This window comes from Hippopotamus amphibius, chromosome 8 (assembly GCF_030028045.1).
Source record: "Hippopotamus amphibius kiboko isolate mHipAmp2 chromosome 8, mHipAmp2.hap2, whole genome shotgun sequence".
Classification (NCBI taxonomy): Eukaryota; Metazoa; Chordata; class Mammalia; order Artiodactyla; family Hippopotamidae; genus Hippopotamus; species Hippopotamus amphibius.
In genome coordinates this window covers 20055771-20078013 of record NC_080193.1, presented here as the reverse complement: position 1 = coordinate 20078013, position 22243 = coordinate 20055771, and the positions used below count along the sequence as shown (strand labels likewise).

The window sequence follows — 22243 nt, the reverse complement described above, 5'->3', positions numbered from 1 at the left end:
AGGGCCGGGACTTCCCTGGTGGCACAGTGGTTAAGAACCCGCCTGTGAATGCAGCAGACATGGGTTCGATCCCTGCTATAGGAAGAACCCACATGCTTCACAGCAACAAAGCCCATGTGCCACAACTACTGAGCCCGTGCACCTAGAGCCCGTGCTCTGCAATAAGAGAGCCACTGCACTGAGAAGCCCACTCATCACACTGAAGAGTAGCCCCCGCTCTCTGCAACTAGAGAAAGCCCACGCACAGCAACGAGGACCCAATGCAGCCATAAATAAATAAATGAATGAAAGAATGAATAAATAAATAAAAGGTCAAAAAAAAAAAAGAAAAAGAAAAAGAAGGGCCACTTACTTCTTCCTGGTAGGAGTTTCTGAAGCTTAGTACACTTGTACACACATTTTAATATTATCTTTAACCAAACAGCACAAAAAAAAAGTATGAGGCTAAAGGGTAGGCTTGGAATACCTTAAATGTCAATTAATACTAGATACATTCCTATAATGAGAAGGCTAAGCAGCTGAAATGTCAAGCCTCTTCTAATTTCCTTAAAAATATAGTAAAAAGAAAATGAGGCAAAAGGTCCTTATTTCTTTGAAAGCACCAATGTCTGTACTTAATGTAACTAAAACTTATGAGTCAGTTTATATATAACCTCCCCAAAAGTAAAGGATAATGAGTTCTTTGTTTTAAATTTTCCAACTGGGTAGTTATCAGAATGGATGAAACTTCATGGCACTTGAAGGATACTCACACCAAGTTTACTAAGACGAATACCCCACTGGGCATCAGTACTGAGTTCACAGAACTTAAGCTCCATTTCTATTTCCTGATAGAGACTGGCTAGCTGAGAGCCCACCAGAGATATTGCCTAAAAAATTAAAAGAGAATTAAAATTCAATTGCAAATAGAATATGTTCTAATACTTTTTATCCAAAACCCAACAATAAAAACCATAATCTTTCTTTAGCAGATGGAATGTTACATATTGCTTTGTACACCGTTATTACTTATACAATACTTAGGTAATTCAGCTTTTAGTGTGATGCCATAAGTTTAGTCTGGATTTCTTTCATAAGAAAAGGCCAAATTTGAGCTATAAATTACAAGTAAAATCCCCATAAAGGGCAAATTTTAAAACAAACAACATCAAAGACAAGTTCTCCATCTGCTAAACTTGTCCTGCGAAAAAGAACTGGCTCATGGGTCTAAGGTTTCCAATACACTAGAGTAAGTATCAGCAGTGAGGTTCTATGGCTGCACGCAGATTTAAGAAATAAAAAATAGAGTCCTCTCGGTTGAGCAATGCTTGGGACCTGAATATACATTCACTGGTGTGTCATTAGTTAAGGAAGGGCTGGTAGAAACCATGTGAGTTAGCTTGATGTTTCTTCTGCTTCATCTTTAAGGTCTTGTGGCATAGCCAATTTTATTTCTTCCCCTGAAGCTTTCATAGTTCAAGAACAGAAGGTGTGATTCTTTAGGTCATACCAATATTTTGTCGTAATTCTGCCACGCTTTATCTATGAGCTTCCAGAGATTTTCAAAGACTTCTTTTTGTGGTAAGAGAGTGCAGTAGCCCAACGCCAAGTCAAGATCCACCAGGCGACAATTAAATACCTGTGGGAAGAGAGCATCCGGAAAAGCAAATTCCTCACAATCAAAACAGATTTTAGTCTCTGAAGGCTGATTTGTACTCAATTTACGTTTAGGCCCTATGAAAGAGCAAGCGTTTCACGAAAAGTTACAGTAAAATAGTTCCAACCTGTTTGCTTAGTTTTCACGTCTTTTATCATTATTACAAATTTAAGGAGAGAAACTCTAACAAGTGCTATGTGACACAGAACCCTTACCTTCTCTCCTGGATGACTACTCCATCACTTCTCTTCAAGTCCCTGACGTCCCCTCCCCCTCCTTACTCTTACCCTCAGCAAGAAATCAGAAGCAACCAGGAGAGAGAAAGAAAAAAAAAGAGCTTACCACAAACACATACTCACTTTGTACAAGAGTGTTGTGGCATTTCTCCTGATAAACGTAACAGCTTTCTCTTTCAGTTCCATAACAACATGCCTGGATTTCACTAATGTGGCCTCTCCTAACAGCTTTTAGAAAAGAACAAAAGAATCCTCAGCTCCACTTCTATGCATTGTTCTGAAAACTCTTCTTAAATATTAAGGAACTTTAAAAATTCATCATTATATGCAAAAAGTATTGACATTTAATCTATAATGACAGGAAACTGGGGCTTTTGACTGGGAAAGGACAAAAGGGAACCTTTTAAAATACTCGGTACCTTGATTGTGGTGTTGGCAAATACATTGGTTGATATACTTAAAATACATGCATTTTAATTTTGAAAGTTATAAAGTTTATTTTTTTAATTGGCATTTAGTAAATATTAATAGAGTAGTATCAATAAAAAATGAACGCAACTCCCTCTGAGACCAGCTTCATAAGGAAGTTATCAACAGGTAGTCTGTCTTCTAGAATCTTTTCAATGATGCTGTTAGGTAATAATAATAATTATTCAGGCCCCCAGTAAAACAAATAGCATATCAATAGTTTTGACCCAATGTGGTCACAGGGCTTGGAGTAAGAGGACTTACCATTGCAACCAAAAACCTTACTTACTTTACCTCCCTAAATCTGAGTTTTCTCTTTTGCAAGGTGGAGTCTCTCAGGTTTGTTGTAAATATTAGGTAAAAAAATTGTGTGCAAGCACCTTGAACTATACCTGAATCTTTGTAGATGTTCAACAGATAATTCATAAATTTGACAAATTACCCATTTCCTTACTACAAAGCCAAATAGGAAAATATGGGCGCTAAATTCCTTTGTTTGGCAGTGCTTTTGTAACTATATTTGTGCGAAGTGAAAGTATTTGTTCTCAAAACTGTACCTTGTCACTCAAGCTGGCATTCATGAAGTTTGACACAGAGTGCTGAAGACAGGTACCAAATGAACCAACTACAAATTTTAGGGCCAGCTCCCATTGGCTAGATTCCTGAAGGTTCTGAAGCAAGGCAGAGATGGAATTGATAATAGGTGACATAAGGCTGTCTCCTGTGAAATGATAAAAGAATTTTACTTGAGTAAAAGTATTTTAATATTTAGATTTTTTTAAAACAAAGAAAGACCATATTTGGAAATTATTTGCAAGGATAGCCTACTTCAATGCAGGTAATGGTCATAGAATTGATCTCAAAGTTAGTAAATTTAAGAGTTAACGGGCTTCCTACGTGGCGCAGTGGTTGAGAATCTGCCTGCCAATGCAGGGGACATGGGTTTGATCCCTGCTCCAGGAAGATCCCACATGCCGAGGAGCAACTAAGCCCGTGAGCCACAACTATTGAGCCCATGTGCTGCAACTACTGAAGCCCACGCGCCTAGAGCTCATGCTCTGCAACAGGAGAAGCCATGGCAATGAGGAGCCCACGCACCACAATGAAGAGCAGCCCCCGCTCACTGCAGCTAAAAAAAAGCCTGCACGCAGCAACAAAGACCCAACACAGTCAATAAATTAAAAAAAAAAACTTAAAAAATAATAATAATTTTTTAAAAAAAGAGTTAACATGAGGATTGATCTAAACCAGAAAATAGCTAACTACATGGATACTGAGGGACTTTGATTGTAACTTGCCTATTTTGAGAAGCTTAAATCATTAGCTGAAGAAAACACATTTCTCTACTTGGAAGACCAAAATTTATGAACAGATTCATAAAAGTTAACACTGTAAGCCAAATGACCCACTCTCCTGACCTTCTAGAAGAGTAACAATGCAACAGTAATAACTAAGAAACTACACTAAGGACATTATATCAGATTCATGTTCAGGATTTCAAGAAATTTCTGTGTTGGCGTATTTATACAATCATAATACAACGGTCATATGCTTCTGATGTCAAGTACCTTCACTGATGGAGCAGTATGGTAAACTTGTAGAATCCAAGGGATATTTCTTGCTTTCTACAAAAGAGAATAAATTCAATAGAGCACACAGTCCCAGAGATACTTTAATAATGTGCTCTCATCAAATGATGTTCTAAAGCAACCTGCTACTTAAAAAAAAACAAAAACCAAAAACTTTAGTATACATGCAGAAGAATACACATCCAGACCAAGACACATAACACTAGTCCCATTGCCCCCTTCCAGTCAACCCCCCAAGGGTAACCACTACCCTGATTTCCAACAGCATGGCCTCCTTATAGCCCAACCTTGTATGAGGGTGAGTCAAAAATTGTCTACACGCTGACTGTAGCATTTATAGAAGTTTTAATGTAACCAGAGTACAGATAATTTTTGACCCACCCTTGCACTTTACACTTTGTGTAAATGAAATCATGCAATATGTATTCTCTTGTTCCTAGCTTCATTTGTTCAGGATTATGCCTACAAGATTCACCCATGTTACTGTGTGTTGTTCTAGTTCCAGGCCTCTACAGTCTAAACTTGGACGAAGCGGAAGTACACAGGAAAAAAACAACACCAGTGAGATTTACCAGCTAGAGGCACAAGTGATGAAATCAATTCATAGATGACAGGGAGCACCATCTGTGACTCAAGGACTATCCCGTCTTCACTGAAGAAGTCACAGTAAGACCACTCCTCATATGGGTCTTTATAAGTTCCAAAAGAGGTCTAAACACCAAAGCAACACAGAAAAGACACAGATAAGGTCACTCCGGGACACAGGTACCCTCTTCACCAAGCAGAATCCAGAGTCAGGTCTATTAGAGCCAAACGCAGTTCTGATGGTCAGATACAACCGTGTAGTCTGTTTCTTCTGGTCTATGGCTTAAAATAATGCCGCTTTAAAATTAAATTGTTGGGGACTTCCTAGGTGGTGCAGTGGTCAAGAATCCGCCTGCAAGTGCAGGGGACACGGGTTCGAGCCCTGCTCTGGGAAGATTCCCACATGCCACATAGCAACTAAAGCCCCTGTGCCACAACTATTGAGCCTGCTCTCTAGGGCCCGTGAGCCACAACTATTGAGCCCGTGTGCCACAACTACTGAAGCCCATGCGCCTAGAGCCCGTGCTCCGCAACAAAAGAAGCCATTGCAATGAGGAGCCCGTACACCACAACAAAGAATAGCCCCCGCTTGCCACAATTAGAGATAAGCCCGTGTGCAGCAACGAAGAGCCAACGCAGCCAATAAACAAGTTAAATAAATTTATTTTAAAAAAAAATTAAATTGTCATTTAGGGAATTCCCTGGTGGTCCAGTGGTTAGGATTTAGCACTTTCACTGTGGGGGCCAGGGTTCGATCCCTGGTTGGGGAACTAAGATCCCGCAAGCTGCGCAGCCAAGAATAAAAAAAATTAGAAAAAAAATAAATTATTACTCTGGACAATGTCCAGAGATGCCTTGTTTGAGGCCCAATGTTTCAAAAGACAGTGTAAATTAAAGCTAATAAATGTGACTAGAAAAGAGAAGTGGTCTCATGCCCTTAAGTAGTTCTCTGGTCTAGAATAAGAAAATATAAGAGGTAGAGTCAGTATTTTTATAAACTATGCAAGTGATTTAAAAGTGGTGTATAATGGATTGGGGAGGGGTTTTGTTTAAGGAAAAGAAATTCAAAGCAATTTACTTTCATGAGAATTCCACAGTCATCCATTTGGCACTGTCTGGAAAGCTCTACTGCCATTAAAGTATATTTACAGAGTTCTAAGGCATCTAGCAAAAAATCTGGAAGAAAATGGAGAAAAATCATTAAACTAATATTTTATGTGTTTAGAATAACAAAAACAATCTTTTAATAATTACCATTCAAGTCTAAGGTAGGTCACAAAATAGAGAGAAAGGTTTCCACACAGCTTTGACTACCCTAAATAACACAGGTCAACATTTGTCTTAAGCGTGACTGGAAAGTAAGATCAGATATGGGGAGGGAAGGGATTTCACAGTCCTCTGAAAGTGAATATTGTCAACTTCCATTGACATGTTCAATGTCCATCAGAAATGACATTGTTAATTTTGGAAATATTTTAAAACAGTAATCCCCATGGAAATTCAATTATAGGTGTCCCTTTGTGAAAAGGGATAACAATTGCTTCTCTCCCTACTGCAGTGTCCAACTGTATGGAGACAGCATCAGACAGACAAGTACAAAAGGAAGCAGAGAATATAAAACTATGTAGATTATACATCTTGTCACCTGGACTGCAGATGGTGGCAGCCTGGCACGCTAGATCATGTATCTCGGAAGGAAGATTTAGTCCTGCGGGGATTGTCATTGGAACGCCGTTAGTCAACATCTGACAAAGCTTCTGACACGTCAGGAACAGCAACTTCCCAGTGTCGGTGCTGCAGTGATACTTAAACAAGTCTCTTTGGAAGAGAGGAAGTGTCAGAAGTTAGAATACTCATGTGGAATGCAGATGCATTTGCCTTTCCTGGATTAATAAAGAACCGCTAACAACATTTACAATGTCTTTAAATGTTTTCATGGTATACAGCGTGCTTCGTTTTTTAACTTGCTTGGGATACTGTTAATTGTTGCAGTGCAAGGTGACCTCAACTCAATGGTTTGGTTACATGACTATGCGGGGTTAGTTACTCAGTGTCTATGCCACCACTTTCTGACCCAGACATCCAAAATAGGCTTTCAGGGTGAGAAATCAGGAATCACTTCAGTGGAAGTGAAAGGGCCACCAGCCCTATTCTCATCACCGAAAAAATAAGCAAAGCCTGTGCTGCTTTCTGATGAGCTGTGTGATTGGGGGACCCGGAACTCACTTGCATTTTCTCAGCGCCCCTTCCACGTTCCCATCATTCAAGGCCCTCAAGGTCAGCTCGGCCTCCAGCTCTTGCCTGGACACCTGCAGGGTTAGTGCTTGTCGATGCAGCTTGGACTCGGTGCTCAGCCTCTTCACCTCGGCAGTCGCGGGCTCTACTGGCCTCCGGGGTTTGTGTTTGGTCTGTGCGACTTGGTGAGCTTTAATGTGCTGTTCCCGGAGCTCTGCTACCAGCGAACTATTGCTGTAATCTTCAAATGGAAGAAAGACCTCAAAGTTCTCCTGCAGCAAGGCAAGCGAGACAAAGCCACCACGTCTGCTCATTTCACATGCGGTTGAAAATCATCAGTGTGTCTCAAACCTCTCTTTATCACCTGTCTCCTTTGTAAATTAAGAATTTAAGACTCCATATTTCAAAAGTAATTATATAAAGGTTGGAAAAAGGGAAAATATCACTTTAACCCAGGGTTTTCTCAAGTTCGGCACTGCTGATGTTTCGGGGCCTGGTAATTCTGTTGTGGTAATTCTGCCCTCACCCTAACCCTAACCCTGAACAGGAGGAGGGAGGGATGAATTATTAGGTTTGTGTGATTCTACCCTGATGGCTTGAAGAAGCCAGCTTTGCTCTTTTCTGTAATAACTCCTGATTGGCTGCTAACTCCAGACCTAGAATTTATTTTTCTGTCGCAATAAAAAAAAAAAGTCCTACTGAAGCCCAGGGAAGGACACCAAAAGGTAGTGGGAGTAAGTGGGAGGATTAAGACCTTTTTCTTTGACATCACACTTTAGAGCAGGGTTTCCCAATCTGCTGGATGATTCTTTGCCGCAGGGGCTGCCTGTGCACAGGAGGACGTTTAGCAACATCCCTGGCCTTTCCCCACTAGACCTGGCACAAGGAACGGTCCATGAATGGTAGCATGACAAATAAACACGACTTTGCCTAGATCAAAACCATTGCTTTAAATTACCTGTAACTTTCAAATTTAAGAAGAACCTGGAGAAGTTAACTTATGCTGACTCCTGGGTGCTTTACATGAAGACAGCTGTTGTTTAATATGGAAGGTCTCCAACTTTTGGGTTGTATCACCTCTTTACATTTTTAAAAATTGAAGACCCCAAAAAACTTTTTAAGAAGGTATCTATCAATATTTACCATATCAGAAATTAAAAGGAAAAATTTAAAATACAAGCGCATATAAAAGTGCACAAACCAGACTTTCTAGGTGGCACAGTGGTTAAGAGTCCACCTGCCAATGCAGGGGACACGGGTTTGATCCTTGCCCCAGGAAGATACCACATGCCACGGAGCAACTAAGCCCGTGAGCCACAACTATTGAGCCTGCACTCTAGAGCCCATGTGCCACAACTACTGAAGCCCACACACCTAGAACCTGTGCTCTTCAACAAGAGAAGCCACTGCAATGAGGAGCCTGTGCACCACAATGAAGAGTAGCCCCCGCTTGACGCAACTAGAGAAAGCCTTTGTGCAGCAACGAAGACCCAATGCAGCCAATAAATAAATAAATAAATAAAATTTTTTAAAAAATGCACATACAATCAGCCTTTAGAGCGATGATATTATCATGTCATGAAGCCTCTGAAAATGCACTATACTCTCATGAGAGAATACAGATGCAAAAAACAAATAATTTCTTATTTTTGCTGTAAATATATTTTTAATCTCATGGATTCCCTGAAAGGGTCTCAGAGACCCTTGGGATCTCATGGGCTATACTTTGAGAAATAGTGGTACAATAAACTGTGAAAAGTTATTTCTTCTTTACACACTTTGAGATAATACAGTTGAGAGTTAAATCTGCCTGTGTGTTAATTTCAGGTTTTCACAAAGAGATCCTCACATCTACCCAATTTCCTATTTGATGAAACTTATCAGTTAACCCTGATAGCCCTTCTATTTACAAAATCTTTTCACATTAGGAAGGCCCTGGAGCCAAAATAAAATTAATTTCAAACTTCAAATGTGAAGACAATCACTTCAAAGTTAACAGAAATTGATTTTCAAGAAAAAGTGAATTCCCTAGGGACTTCTCTGGTGGTCCAGTGGTAAAGAATCCAATTTCCAATGCAGAGGATGCAGGTTCAATTCCTGTCAGGGAACTAAGATCCCACATACCTCGGGGCAACTGAGCCCACGCACCTCAACTAGAGAGCCCATGTGCTGCAAACTACAGCACCCATGTGCTCTGGAGCCCATGTGCCACAACTACAGAGAGAAAACCCACACACTACAATTAGAGAGAAGCCCGTGCACTGCAATGAAAGATCCTACCTGCCACAATGAAGATCCTTCGTGTCACAACTAAGACCCAATGCAGCCAAAAAAAGAAAAATAAATTAAAAAAAAAAAAGTGAATTGCCTAGAATGAAACTATATAGAAAAAAACTTAAGACATTATGAAGTAGACAGTAATCTTTTGGGCCAGTTTCTATAGACAACTCACTGTCTTTCACAATATTTTGAGACACTGTGGTGCCTTAGTTTCCTCATCTATAAAGGAGAATGATAACAGTACCCTCTGTGGGGAGCTACTGTGACAATTAAATAACACATGCGAAGCCCCTGGAATGATGTCTAGTACATGGTAAGGACTGAATAAATGACAGCTCTGTTAACCACCAATCAGGGCCATCGGAGTTAAATAAATAATCTATAAAGATACTTTAAGCCAAACTAGATTTTCAAAAAGGCATAAACTAGAATACAACTGAAAAAGAGAGAGCAGTTCCTTAAAAAGCTAAACATAGAATTACCATATGATGCAGCAATTCCTCTCCTGGGTATATACCCAAAGGAATTGAAAGCAGGAACTTAACAGATTTTTGTACATCCATGTTCAATGCAGCATTATTCACAGTAACCCAAAGTGGAAACAACCCAAGTGTCCATCAAGAGATAAATAAACAAAAATGTGGTAGAGCCATACAGTGGAATACTATTCAGCCAGAGAAAGGAAGCAAGTTCTATACATCCTACAACATGGATAAAACTTAAAAATACTATACTAAGTAAAAAAAATGGCAAGACACAAAAGGACAGATGTTTTATGATTCCACTAATATGAAGTTTACAGAATAGGCAATTTTATAGAGATAAAAAGTAGATTAGAGGTTACCAGGGGCTGCAGGCAGAGAAGAATGAGGAGTTATTACTGAACCAGTGCAAAATTTCTACTTGAGGTGCTGAAAAGTAGATACTGGTTAAGGTTATAGTTGTACCATACTGTGAATGGAGTCAATACCACTGAATTGTATATTGAAAAATGGTTAAAATGGCAAATTTTACATTTTGTGTACTTTACCACAATTTAATCAATAATGCAATACACGAAAACCCAATGAATTAAGTGAAAAACACTTCAAATGGATGAAATGTATGGTAAGTGAATTACATCACATTAAAGCTGCTTTAAAAAAGTGAAAGAGGGAAAACCAGTATATCTAAAGTCCCTGAAGGCTAGTGCAGAAAATTTTAAGAAGGAATTGATCATCTATGTCAAATGCACTTATTAGTCAAGTAATAATGTTCAACATGGCTTAACATCTTTACCTGTAAGCTCACAACAGTTTTGAATTGTTTCAAGCTTTCTTCCCATTCATCCTTCTTCTGCAGATTGTCTGTAATTAAATTTTTTAAAGTTATAGCAAACATCCAAATTCTGATATTATCTAAATATCTAAATATTGATATTACATTAAAATTTTAATTCACATTGGTTTTCTGATCTCAAGTCTCCAGTAGTTCTTTTCAGATTCTGACAGAAGACAGTTTAAGTACAAAAAGAAATTTTCTGAAATGAATTCCATATTTTTTTCCCCAAGAGAATTACTTTGTTAATTGTTTTAAATACAAGGTTAAATGTTTTATCCCCCCAATCATAACCAAATGATAAGTGAGCAGTGTGAGTAAAAAGTGCAAGGCACCAAAGAAATCTAGTCCAGCATTAAACAGTCACTGAAGCATAAACACAAATGATGAGTTGATCTTAGATGCCTCTGCTCTTACACTACTAATCAAAAGAATAAGGCAAGGAAGCCTCTCCATGAAGAAACATGTGTGGAATCAAAAAAGACAATCAGAGCCAGGAAGACTGTGGGTTAGGATGGGAGATGTCATTGATGCCCCCTTCTGAAAAGGGTCAGCTTTAGAACTAAACCAAGATGAGGGAATAGAGATGGAAACTACCTTTCTGAATGTCGCACAGTATTTTAAGAAGATCTACTGATGTCTTCGCTACAGACAGTCTCCATGCCTTGTCCTAAAAAGAAAAATGCAAAATGAAGTCCATTTCATGTATTTGCCATTGTATATGTAGTGCATATATAGACAAATACATAAGAAGCATGGAATCAGAATAAACAATAAAAATGGCTGTAGAGTTGAGAGGCCTGTGTTATAGGGAGTTGGACAGCCAAGGAATGGATCACAATTGAATAACATATAAGCTACACATGAAAAATACCCATATGGACTCTTGGATATATGATTTAGAAATACCACAGAATATGCAAATCTCCTTAATTACCTTTCAAGCTACACTATAATTAACAGACATTTGGGTTTTGTTTTGTTTTTTTAACAGCTTTTACTTATTATTTGAGAAAACATCTGGAAAAGATCTCTGGGACATCCCTGGTGGTGCAGTGGTTAAGAATCAGCCTGACAATGCAGGGGACACGGGTTTGATCCCTGCTCCAGGAAGATCCCACATGCCTCGGAGCAACTAAGCCCATGCACCACAACTACTGAGCCTGTGCTATAGAGCCTGTGAGCCACAACTATTAAGCCCATGTGCCACAACTACTGAAGCCCATGCACCTAGAGCCCATGCTCCGAAACAAGAGAAGCCACTGCACTGAGAAGCCCTCACACAGCAACAAAGAGGAGCCCCCAATCGCCACAACTAGAGAAAGCCCGTGTGCAGTAACAAAGACCCAATGCAGCCAATAAATAAGTAAATAAATTTATATTTTAAAAAAATCTCTGGAAAAGTTAAAAAAAAATAATTAACTTGTTTAGTATAAAAATCAGTCAGAAGTCTAAGAAATAATCATTATTCTCAAGATTAAAAAAAGAATTTTTTTTTAAAAGATGAGAAAAACCAAAAAGGGAAAAGCTTTAATTGAAAGACATGGTATGCATAAAAGCTTAGTAAGGGCAGGGTCCGTACAAAGTACTCAGACATTTTGACTATGGGTTGCAGCTGAAGCTGGTGGTTGAGAACACAGACACTGGTTTTAGAGTTTGAAATGAGGCTCTGCCCCTTTCCAAATACCCTTGGGAAAGTCACTAGTTTTAAAGTTTTAGTTTCTAAACTCAATCAATAAGGAGCTAACAATAGGGCCCCCTTCACAACTTTGTTCACAACTTTACTGTGAGGAAGAAACGGACAATCCACTGGAGGTATTTAACCTAATGCCTAGTGAACAACGAGAGTTTAATAAATTTAGGTGTTAAAAAAAAAATTTTCCCTAAAGGTAAAAAAGTATTGAAGTGGACCACTGAGAGAGGCCGGGAAGTAAATATCTCCAAAGGTTTAAAACACTCAACTATGTGACTTTCCTGGTGGCACAGTGGTTAAGACTCTGAGCTCCCAATGCAGGGGGCCCGGGTTCGATCCCTGGTCAGGGAACTAGATCCCACATGCAGGCCGCAACTAAGAGTTCGTATGCCACAACTAAGACCAGGGGTGACCAACCAACCAAATAAATAAATAAACGAAAAAAAACACAAGAGAAATTAGAAAATATTAAAAAATAATAATAAAAAAAATAAAAAAACTCAACTACCCTGGATACATTAGGTTTTTGGTCCCTTATCTCTTTAAGGTGAATTAGCTCTCTGGAAACTGTTTCTAAGTTTCAACATTCTATTCTCAGATTAGATTTAGGTTGGTTCTGTGGCTGACACTACTTGATCCACTACTTGATCGTAATAACTGTGTCCCATATGATGCAAAACATTGTTTCCACTCCAAGGTGTTATGGACAACTCTTTATGTAAAACAGAGACTTCAATTAATCCTTCTGATCTGCAGATCCTAGATAGTATTCAGTGTGGGCTCAAAGCCTCTGCTCCAAAGCAGCCGTATTCATTTTTTTTCCTGTATGGTAAATTTTCTATATAGTAAACAGGAAATTTACTATTAGGTCATTCGAGCAGTAAGAAGGGCAAATACTCATATTTGTAAGTCTGTCTTTTTTATCCTACTGACAAATATCCATAGAAATTGGATTTATCTACATTTTTTTAGTGAAAAATCTCACCTCATTAGAATCATCTGGTTCTTCCTGTAATGCCAGCTGTGCCCATATGATTACTCTTTCTGCAGTTTTCTGAGCTTCAGCAGGAGGCAAAGATCTCAACAGAAGGATACAGTCTTCACCCTATAAACAGAGTTTGAAAGGAAGAAAAAAACAGCTGGTACCTGCAAAGGATGATTTGGATTTACCTCTTACTTTTCTATTTAAATATGAAGAGACATCATTTTGAAAAATAGACAATTGTTCCATGGTTTAAAAATCTGAAAATTCTGTTTTGAATGACAGCAAACATAAAAAGTAAATTAAAATACTACCCTCTGTACTTTGTAGTTCTTATGTATGCCTATAGTTTTAGAAGTATATAAAAATAAAGACAATCAAAAACACAAGAAGAAAACCCACATCCTATTCTGGAAACAAAGGGTCCTACATCATATATAAAACAAAGTCTGAGTTCAGTTAACTACCGAAGACTGAGTTAACTAACTACCAAAGACTATGAAAGCTCATTAGGTATTCACAAAACACTTAAAAACAAACAAACAAACAAAAACTATAGATACAGGCCAATCTAATGTCCAATGTTGGTATAACTTTGTGCTTGTCTATTTGGATAATTTGATAGTTAAATCTTTAAAAACTCAAAACAAAGAAACTATATAAAAGTACAACATAAAGCTTTCACACCTGTTCTCTATCAATCAAGTCAATAATCCTGAGACTGTAGATTTCATCTTTAGGCAACATATATGCTTCGGCCACCTTTAAAGCATCTTCTAAAGAAGATGGGACATCTTGTTTGAGAATGTATCTGACCACTCTCTGAAATAGAGACAATACATATTTCTTTGTCATGCAATCTCACAGAGAACCCAGAAATCATTTGTTTATATAATTAAAACAATGCAGCAAAAACTAAACTGTATGAAAAATTAAAACATGATTTGTATTCTGAATTTAATGACAGTCCTTGCTCCCTTCTTTTTTCCCCCTTAGCTTTACCGAGGTTTAATTGACAAATAAAAATTATATATATTTAAGGTATATAACGTGATGGTGTCATATACTCCTTTAGCTTCTTAATATACTAACTGTTGTCTTTACTACTCTAATAACCAAACACAATTCATATCCTATCTAACAAAACGAAAGTAGTGAGGAACCTAGCTCTGTTAATCTTTAAGAATATAAAATCTGGTTAAATTTCCATGTTGTTCTAGAAGTGGAACAAAGGTGTTAAAAGATTCTTCAATTGCTGTACTTACCATTATTTCCTTGTTTAAGAGATTCACCTCCCTTATTCCATAGCCTCGTAGCAGTTTTTTCATTTCCATTAGTTTGTAACTTTCCTGTAACAACTTGACTCTAAAAGTAAATTTATTGATATTAATATGGACTGTCTTTTTTATGAAATACTAAGGGACACAGTAAAGGATAGGAAAACATATATGAATTTCAACTCAAAACATGAAGTTTATCCAACACCAAAAAAGATGTTTGGTAGACTGTAATCTTACTTGGGATGGTCCATCTCTAAGTGCTGTTTCACCAGCTGTTCCACAGCTGCACTCCAGGGGACCACTGCTGCATACATTATCTTGAGCACAGCATCAAATATGAGCTACAAAGACACACACACCGACAGTGAAGAGCCCTCGGATTGACTTTTCATGCAAATTAATGACGCAGCCTCATCTACAGTAGGGGTCTTGTGTCTATTGGATGGAAGCTTGAAAATATTTCACATTCTGACTGCAAAAGCATATATTTCTCCCAGTAGTCACACACAAAGGGCAATTTTATTATTTAGAAAAATTCAGAAGAGAATTTTCTCTGCTGAAAGGTATGTCATATAGCTCTATTACTTTGTATAGTCCCTGTGTTTAAAAATATTCTCCAGGGGCTTCCCTGATGGTGCAGTGGTTAAGAATCCGCCTGCCAATGGAGGGGACACAGGTTCGATCCCTAGGCTGGGAAGATCTCACATGCAGTAGAGCAACTAAGCCTGTGCACCACAACTACTGAGCCCGAGTGCACAACTACTGAAGCTCAGAGCCCATGTTCTGCAACAAAGAGTAGCCCTGACTTGCCACAACTAGAGAAAGCCCATGAGCAGCAACAAAGACTCAATGCAGCCAATAAAAACAAATTTATTTCAAAAAGTAAATAAAATAAAATTTAAAAAAAATAATTAAATTAAAAATATTCTCCATCATTTTGTTCACATTTTATAATGGTGGCTAATAACGTGAATTCAAAATAAAGGTGTATGATAAACAAAAAATGTCTCTGTTTGTAAGACCATAGAAACACCTGGAAATGTATGCATCCAGTTGTCCATTTATTTCTGGGGGTGGGAATGAGAAGACTTTTTTTAATTTTCATAACAAAAAAGGATTATGGGTGGCTTTTATTTTCTTTTTATTTTTTTTCTTTTTACACAAATTCTCCCTAACAAATATGTTGCTTTTGTGACCAGAAAAAAAAGTTTTAAGAAAGGATGCAGTGCTCAAAAGGAAAATCTATATGATCATTATTTACTTACGTCTGTGTCAGATAAACATCCTATGACTGCCATAGCTTTTGCTTCCCAAGCTGTATCAAAGAGTGAGGTGAACTTTGAGCTGCATCTCTTCAATAAATCCTAAAACGGGACAAACATTTTTTTTTTATTTAAAAATCTCACTAAAACACACACACACATATAAATATAGATAAACAGCTTTTATGGATGTGTAAAAAACTAAAAACTTCTACTTAGCCATGAATGTTGAACAATGGTCAACAAGTGCAAAATTGCCAAAACTTTGGCCTTTGGTTTTATGTGGTATAGAAACTTTGTTCATATTCCTATTATTTCACAACAACCATTTGGAGAAAGTCCTAACATTATCCCATTGTGCTTAAGGGTACCAGTCAATTAGCAGCGGAGTTAACCCACATTCTTAACCAATATAATATGCTGCTCAAATCATAATGGTAAAACATGACATTCCTTAAAGCGTTAAACATTTAATACACTGACATGCTGCAAAGATCCAGAAAAAAAGACTAGAGCTAAAGAAGAAGTCACCTCTATATATAGAAGGAGAAGTTCCTCTTCCTGCAAGTCATGTTCCCTCATGTAAACTCTTATAAACTTCTTGAAGACAGAAGGAATAAGCTCGGGGGCCAGCACTTTATCAAACATTCGGAATACAATGGTAGTTTTATCCTCCTAGATGTCGAAATAAAGATGGTGTAAATGCAAACTCTAGCTGTGCTGGCTATGATAAAATAATAGTAATCCTGATAAATTCAGACTTTTACCTTCTCAAAATCAGAGAGGGTCAATCTGCAGTTGTATTTCCTATGCAGTGTGATTAACTCTCGCAGGTTATTTACCAAAGTCCTTAACTGACATACTTCCTCCATATTTTGATAATCCTTATAAAACAAAAGTAATGAAGTTGTTAAAGATGTGAAATAAAAGTGTGAGAGGGAAATACAAATAAGAGGAAATCTGCAACTTATGCCTTTAAATTTTGTAGACGTTTAACTAAAATTAACTAGTACAAGTTAACAGATCAGAATCCAACAGAAATCTAAAAGAAATTTTCTTAAAAAAATAGAAAAAACTATAAATATTAGTGTAATATTTTTTCAGAACCCCAATATACTTAGGTACACAAACATCATGTAAATGGTTCTCAATGTTCCACACATATAGATCATGACTGGATATAAAGCGATGACATTTCCTAAAGTTACATACAAGAAATAGAATTTTCAATTGATAAAAGGCAATTAGGAAAAAGACAAAGTAGTGTTTTATAGCAAAAGGAAAAGCTCTTCTGTGGAGAAACATATCTAGTGATCAATATACATTATATATTATAACATATATTGATTATCAATATACTGCTTGAAACAAGCAGAAAAAATTGCCATCTTCTTAGCAGCACATAATCAGTAAGTATAATTAATAACAAGAATCAGCTATTATCAGAAAGCAGGAGGAAATTTGTTATTTATTTTTGGGCGTCAGAAACTTAAAGAATAAATGTAATTTCATAATGTATGTATGATGTTACAACAAGTCATACCTTCCGGTCCTTAAGTACTCTATACTTCAGAGTTGAGATTATACTGAGATGTCTCAATATGTTAGTTTATAAACTAAATTATGGTATTCCAACAAATTTTTTTAAAATACAAGAATATGCTTTTTTTTTTCAATAAAATGAATGCCTTCTAGATTTTAGAAATCTGAAGGGAAAAATAAATGAACTTAAGAAATTTAGAAGGCAAATAATAAATTCAGTTCATTAACCTCAAATTAACATCATATGTAACTTCAATATTCCTGATCTTAGTTCTCTATCTAGCATTGCTATTTTTTTCAGTCAGTCAGAAAGTTTCAGATTTTTTTCAATTTGATCTTTTAAAAAATTCTTTTGGTACTTAAGCCATTATGACTGTTGGAATGTCTAAGAAATGCAATCAAAACTGGAAGTAGTTTACTACTTTAAATAAAAGAAGTAAACCTGATTGATACAGACTTTGAAAACTAATCCTAATACATTATTAAGTTTTGCCCTTTTAAAGGACTATGAGGGACCTCCCTGGTGGTGCAGTGGTTGAGAATTCACCTGCCAATGCAGGGACACAGGTTACACCCCGGTCCAGGAAGATTCCACATGCTGTGGAGCAACTAAGTCCGTGCGCCACAACTACTGAGCCTGTGCTCTAGAGCCTGCAAGCCACAACTACTGAAGCCTGTGCACCTAGAGCCCGTGCTCCTCAACAAGAGAAGCCTCTGCACTGAGAAGCCCTCACAACACAACGAAGAGTAGCCCCCGCTCGCCACAACTAGAGAAAGCCCATGCGCAGCAACAAAGACCCAAAGCAGCCAAAAAAATAAATAAAATTTTAAAATATATAAATAAAATAAATAAAAATTTTAAAAAAGGACTATGAAATGCTAATAATGCATACAATCCTAACTAGACTACTTAGGAGTATGTTTTTATATATTGTTGCCCTTTTGGTTGGCTCAATAGAGAAAAACAATGCATTAAGATAGGTCGAAGTGCTAACAGAAACATAAGGAAGAAAAAAAGCTAATTTTCCCTTTTGCGGATTTTAAAAGTACACAACAAAAGAACATACAAAAAGAATATTTAAGAAGTAAATATATGTCTAAATACACACAAACCCTTCAATCTAAGTTAAATGTTTTATTACTAAAAATTTGTTTTTCATATCATACCAAGGAACTCCAATACCAAGAGGACGCCAATCCCAACGCATCTGGTTTTTCTGCTGTAAAAAATACCTCTGCCAGTTGAAGCCCATTTTCTGGCCAGTTTGCCTTTAAAAAAATATTAGAGAGACCATTTAAAATAATGTTTTATGCCATAGGGAGTACTGGAAATATCTTTTCAGTGCTAATTATACTGATGTTACCTTATCAGTTAGTTCAAGGTTCCTGGCTGCTTGCTCCAACCATTTTGCAAGAATTTTCTGAAATAGATATATCATATAAAGTATTGGTACAAATAGATAATCACTGAAATAATTTAAAACCTCCATGACAGTCTTTCAAAAGAGACACTAAAATGAACTAACTAGGGTTAGCATGACTTAATCTCCAAAGATACAATGTAAAAAACAAAATAGAATCATCAAGAGTGGAAACACTGACGGCAACTTACCTGTCCCTCAGGTACAGCCCTTCTCACAAATGGGATCACATCATTTTTAAGCCACGGACAAAGCTTTTCCAAAGAGACTGGTGTAGAAATTGAGTTGAGCAAGTTCTCAAGCATTTTCACATCAAATCTGCTTTCAAAGTTTGCCTAAATCATACAGAGTGAGAAACTAAGATTTATCTGACAAATTTAAACTTGATAGCCTCCCAAGAGGGAAAGACCTATTAGGAAGCCATTTCAAGAACTATCTTACTGGGACTTCACTGGTGGCACAGTGGTTAAGAATCCGCCTGCCAGTGCAGGGGACACGTGTTTGATCCCTGGTCTAGGAAGATCCCACATGCCGTGGAGCAACTGAGCCTCCGAACCACAACTACGGAGGCCCATGTGCCTAGAGGCTGTGCTCTGCAACAAGAGAAGCCACCGCACTGAGAAGCCTGTGCACCACAACGAAGAGTAGCCCCCGCTCACCACAACTAGAGAAAGCCCGCACGCAGCAACAGAAACCCAACACAGACAAAAAAAATAAAAAGAGGGAAAGAAATATTTTACTGATTTAATAATGACCCCTAAAGGTGATTTACTCTGTACAAATGCTTTGAGTTGGTAGCCACAAATTCCATGAAACCTCATCGCAGTGAGTACTAGTTAATAAATCAGAGGCAGAGCAACGGGCCGAGATGACATTCTAAGGAAAACTTCACTGGAGGTGACAGTACAAACCCTTTAATAGCATCGCACTCAGATACTGCTCTTCGGACCTAACATTCTATATCAATACTAAGGAGATTGAGAGCTGCGACTGTAATGGGCAACCCATTACCACAACCTGAGCTGCAACAGGACTACCCTCTTCACCAATCCAACATAAAAAAGCCCATCAATAAACTGCTTAAGAAAATGTTACCTCTTGAGCTAAGTTTAGGAGCTAACTAGACTCTGAATGATAAGTTCCTATTTTATCTTTATAATATTTCCTCTGAGTTTATATCATCAGAGGATAGTTTTCAAACCATCTAAAAACACCCCACTGCCCTGTCACTCCTGCCACCCTATTAGTTTCCAACACTGATTCAATCACCTCGCACAGGAGCTATAAAGCCATTAAAAAAAAAAAGGCAAAACAAATTACCTGATGTCTCAGCCAAAGGTACTGTGCACAAACAAGGTTTCCTTCTCTTAGCTGTAAAAAAATATCCTTAAGGTCATCTTCATTACTCAGAAATTCAATCCAAGAACTACCACTACAAAGTCAAAGAGAGGGAAGTTAGTAGTCAAAAAATAGATACCAAGGTTATACGTTACAAGTGGATATCATTATGCATTTTAACTAGGTTTTTTTTTTCTTCAAAGAGTTAAAAAAAAAAAAACACTCAAAGATTATACAGTGAAAAGTAAGTTTCCTTCTTATCCCAGATCTATAGAACTCCTGTATCTCCCCCAGAAGCCATACCTCTTCTTGTAGGTCCATCTTGAGATAATCACTACATATACAAGCAACCATTTTTAATTTTAAAATGAATGAGTGTTTTACATATACTATTTGTACTTAAAGAAATTCATTTTATATCATCTTGGCACTTGTACCAAATGAGCACATATAGACATTACTCTTTTTAAGGACTACATACTACTCCATGGCATGGATTTACTGTAATTTAACTACATCCCCACGGTTGAACATTAGCATTATTTCCAGTCTTTTGCTATAACCAACAATGCTGTAGTGACTACCTAGTCCTAATTAAAGCTCAGAAACAGATGATGAATACTTCCTTAAAATGATAAAAAGACAAAACCCTATAAGCCTGTATCATACTTAAATGATAAAACAAAATAAGCATTTTCACCAATATCAGGAACAAGAGAAGGATGCCTATTTACCACCATTATTTAATAATGTTCTACAAGTACCAGTCAATGAAATTAGGCAACAAAAAAAAAAAAGAGGAAAAAATGAAGCAAAATTATCATTATTTGCATATATAATTATATATTCAGAAAAAACAAGATCGATTGAAATAGTACTACAAGTAAAAAAGGAATTCAACAAGGTAGCTGGTTTGAAAGTAATTTAAAAAAAAACAATATTTTCTATATCATTTTGAAAATATGATGGAGAAAAGTCACATTTATAATAGTAGGGGGAGAAAAAAAATCAAATTGTATAGTTTAAATACATGCAGTTTACTCTATGTCAATTATATCTCAATAAAAGTTCTTAAAAAACAGTAACAATAGTAGGGGGACTTCCCTGGTGGTGCAGTGGTTAAGAATCTGCCTGCCAATGAAGGGGACACGGGTTCAAGTCCTGGGCAGGGAAGATCCCACATGCTGTGGAGCAACTAAGCCCGTGTGTCACAACCACTGAGCCTGCACTCTGGAGCCCAAGAGCCACAACTACTGATCCCATGTGTCACAACTACTGCAGCCCTCGCACCTAGAGCCCATACTCCACAAGAGAAGCCACTGCACTGAGAAGACCTCGCACTGCAAGGAACAGTACCCCCAGCTCTCCACAACAAGAAAGCCATGTGCAGTAACGAAGACCCAACACAGCTGAAAATAAATAAATAATATAATAGTAGGAAGAAAGATAAAATCAACAAAAAAATTGTACAAAATCTACATGAAGACAACTGATACCACTCAGGAATATAATAAAAAGGACAGAATGAGTAGGAAGACACATACTGTCCTTAAATACTGATATGAAGATTTGATATTGTAAAGATACTGGTTCTTCCCAAATTGATCTTAGGTCCAGCACATTCCCAATAAAAATAAATAATAAAAAATCCAATAAAAATAAGATTTTAAAAAAACTGGATAAGATGATTCTGACTCAAAGTGCCATATAGAAAGAAGAAGCCCCCCAAATTCTGAAAAATAAGAGAAGTATGGTAGGACTACTCTACCACTTAATAGGACACTTTAAAGCCACAGTAATTAAAACTCTTTGATACTGGTGAATGAACAGAGAGATGAGATCAAGTGAATACAATTATATTCCAGAAACTTAGATACAAGTGATAATTTTAGCATGAGATTAAGGTAACATTTCAATCAGCAGTGAAAAGGTGGAATGTTTAATGATAGTATTGGGATAGCACAAGGAAAAAAATAAAGCTTCCTTCATTGTTAGTTTATCATGATAAATAAACTTGTCTTATCTTTAAGGTAACTATATCTGGTATTTGTCAATAATGATATTCTTGGTGCACATATTAGTATATCTAATAGGATTAATTTCCAGAAGTGAATTGCTAAAGCAAAGGTACATGCATTTAAATCTGCCTTCCAAATGTATTAATTCCAATGGATGATATAGGAGGTGCCTAAAGCTTAGCAGGAAAGATAACATTTTCCATCATTCAACCTCTTAGAAACACAAATTCATTCAAAGCAATGCAGTATCTTTTATGACATTCCAAACTTAAATCTAATTCATAATCTAGAAATTAAAAACAGGGAATCAGGACTTCCTAGGTGACACAGTGGTTGAGAGTCTGTCTGCCAATGCGGGGGA

General features: G+C 37.1%; 1 protein-coding gene across 7 annotated transcripts in view; it reads right to left on the bottom strand.

The window, feature by feature from the left end:
- KNTC1 (kinetochore associated 1) overlaps nt 1-22243 on the bottom strand; it is a 71966-nt gene that overhangs the window by 27534 nt on the left and 22189 nt on the right. For 6 of the 7 annotated variants that reach the window (XM_057746381.1, XM_057746385.1, XM_057746388.1 and 3 more), the window contains 22 exons: nt 19847-19958; nt 18718-18861; nt 18470-18526; nt 18273-18374; nt 16331-16447; nt 16095-16238; nt 15567-15665; nt 14539-14642; nt 14287-14386; nt 13709-13843; nt 13025-13144; nt 10944-11016; nt 10308-10375; nt 6741-7021; nt 6160-6332; nt 5593-5690; nt 4502-4640; nt 3909-3965; nt 2898-3061; nt 1996-2100; nt 1490-1618; nt 753-869 (listed from right to left, as the gene is read on the bottom strand). In XM_057746381.1, coding sequence (XP_057602364.1) covers nt 753-869; nt 1490-1618; nt 1996-2100; nt 2898-3061; nt 3909-3965; nt 4502-4640; nt 5593-5690; nt 6160-6332; nt 6741-7021; nt 10308-10375; nt 10944-11016; nt 13025-13144; nt 13709-13843; nt 14287-14386; nt 14539-14642; nt 15567-15665; nt 16095-16238; nt 16331-16447; nt 18273-18374; nt 18470-18526; nt 18718-18861; nt 19847-19958 — 2638 coding nt within the window. The remainder of the gene's footprint in view (nt 1-752; nt 870-1489; nt 1619-1995; nt 2101-2897; nt 3062-3908; nt 3966-4501; nt 4641-5592; nt 5691-6159; nt 6333-6740; nt 7022-10307; nt 10376-10943; nt 11017-13024; nt 13145-13708; nt 13844-14286; nt 14387-14538; nt 14643-15566; nt 15666-16094; nt 16239-16330; nt 16448-18272; nt 18375-18469; nt 18527-18717; nt 18862-19846; nt 19959-22243) is intronic. The other variant, XM_057746384.1, reaches the window with a different exon arrangement.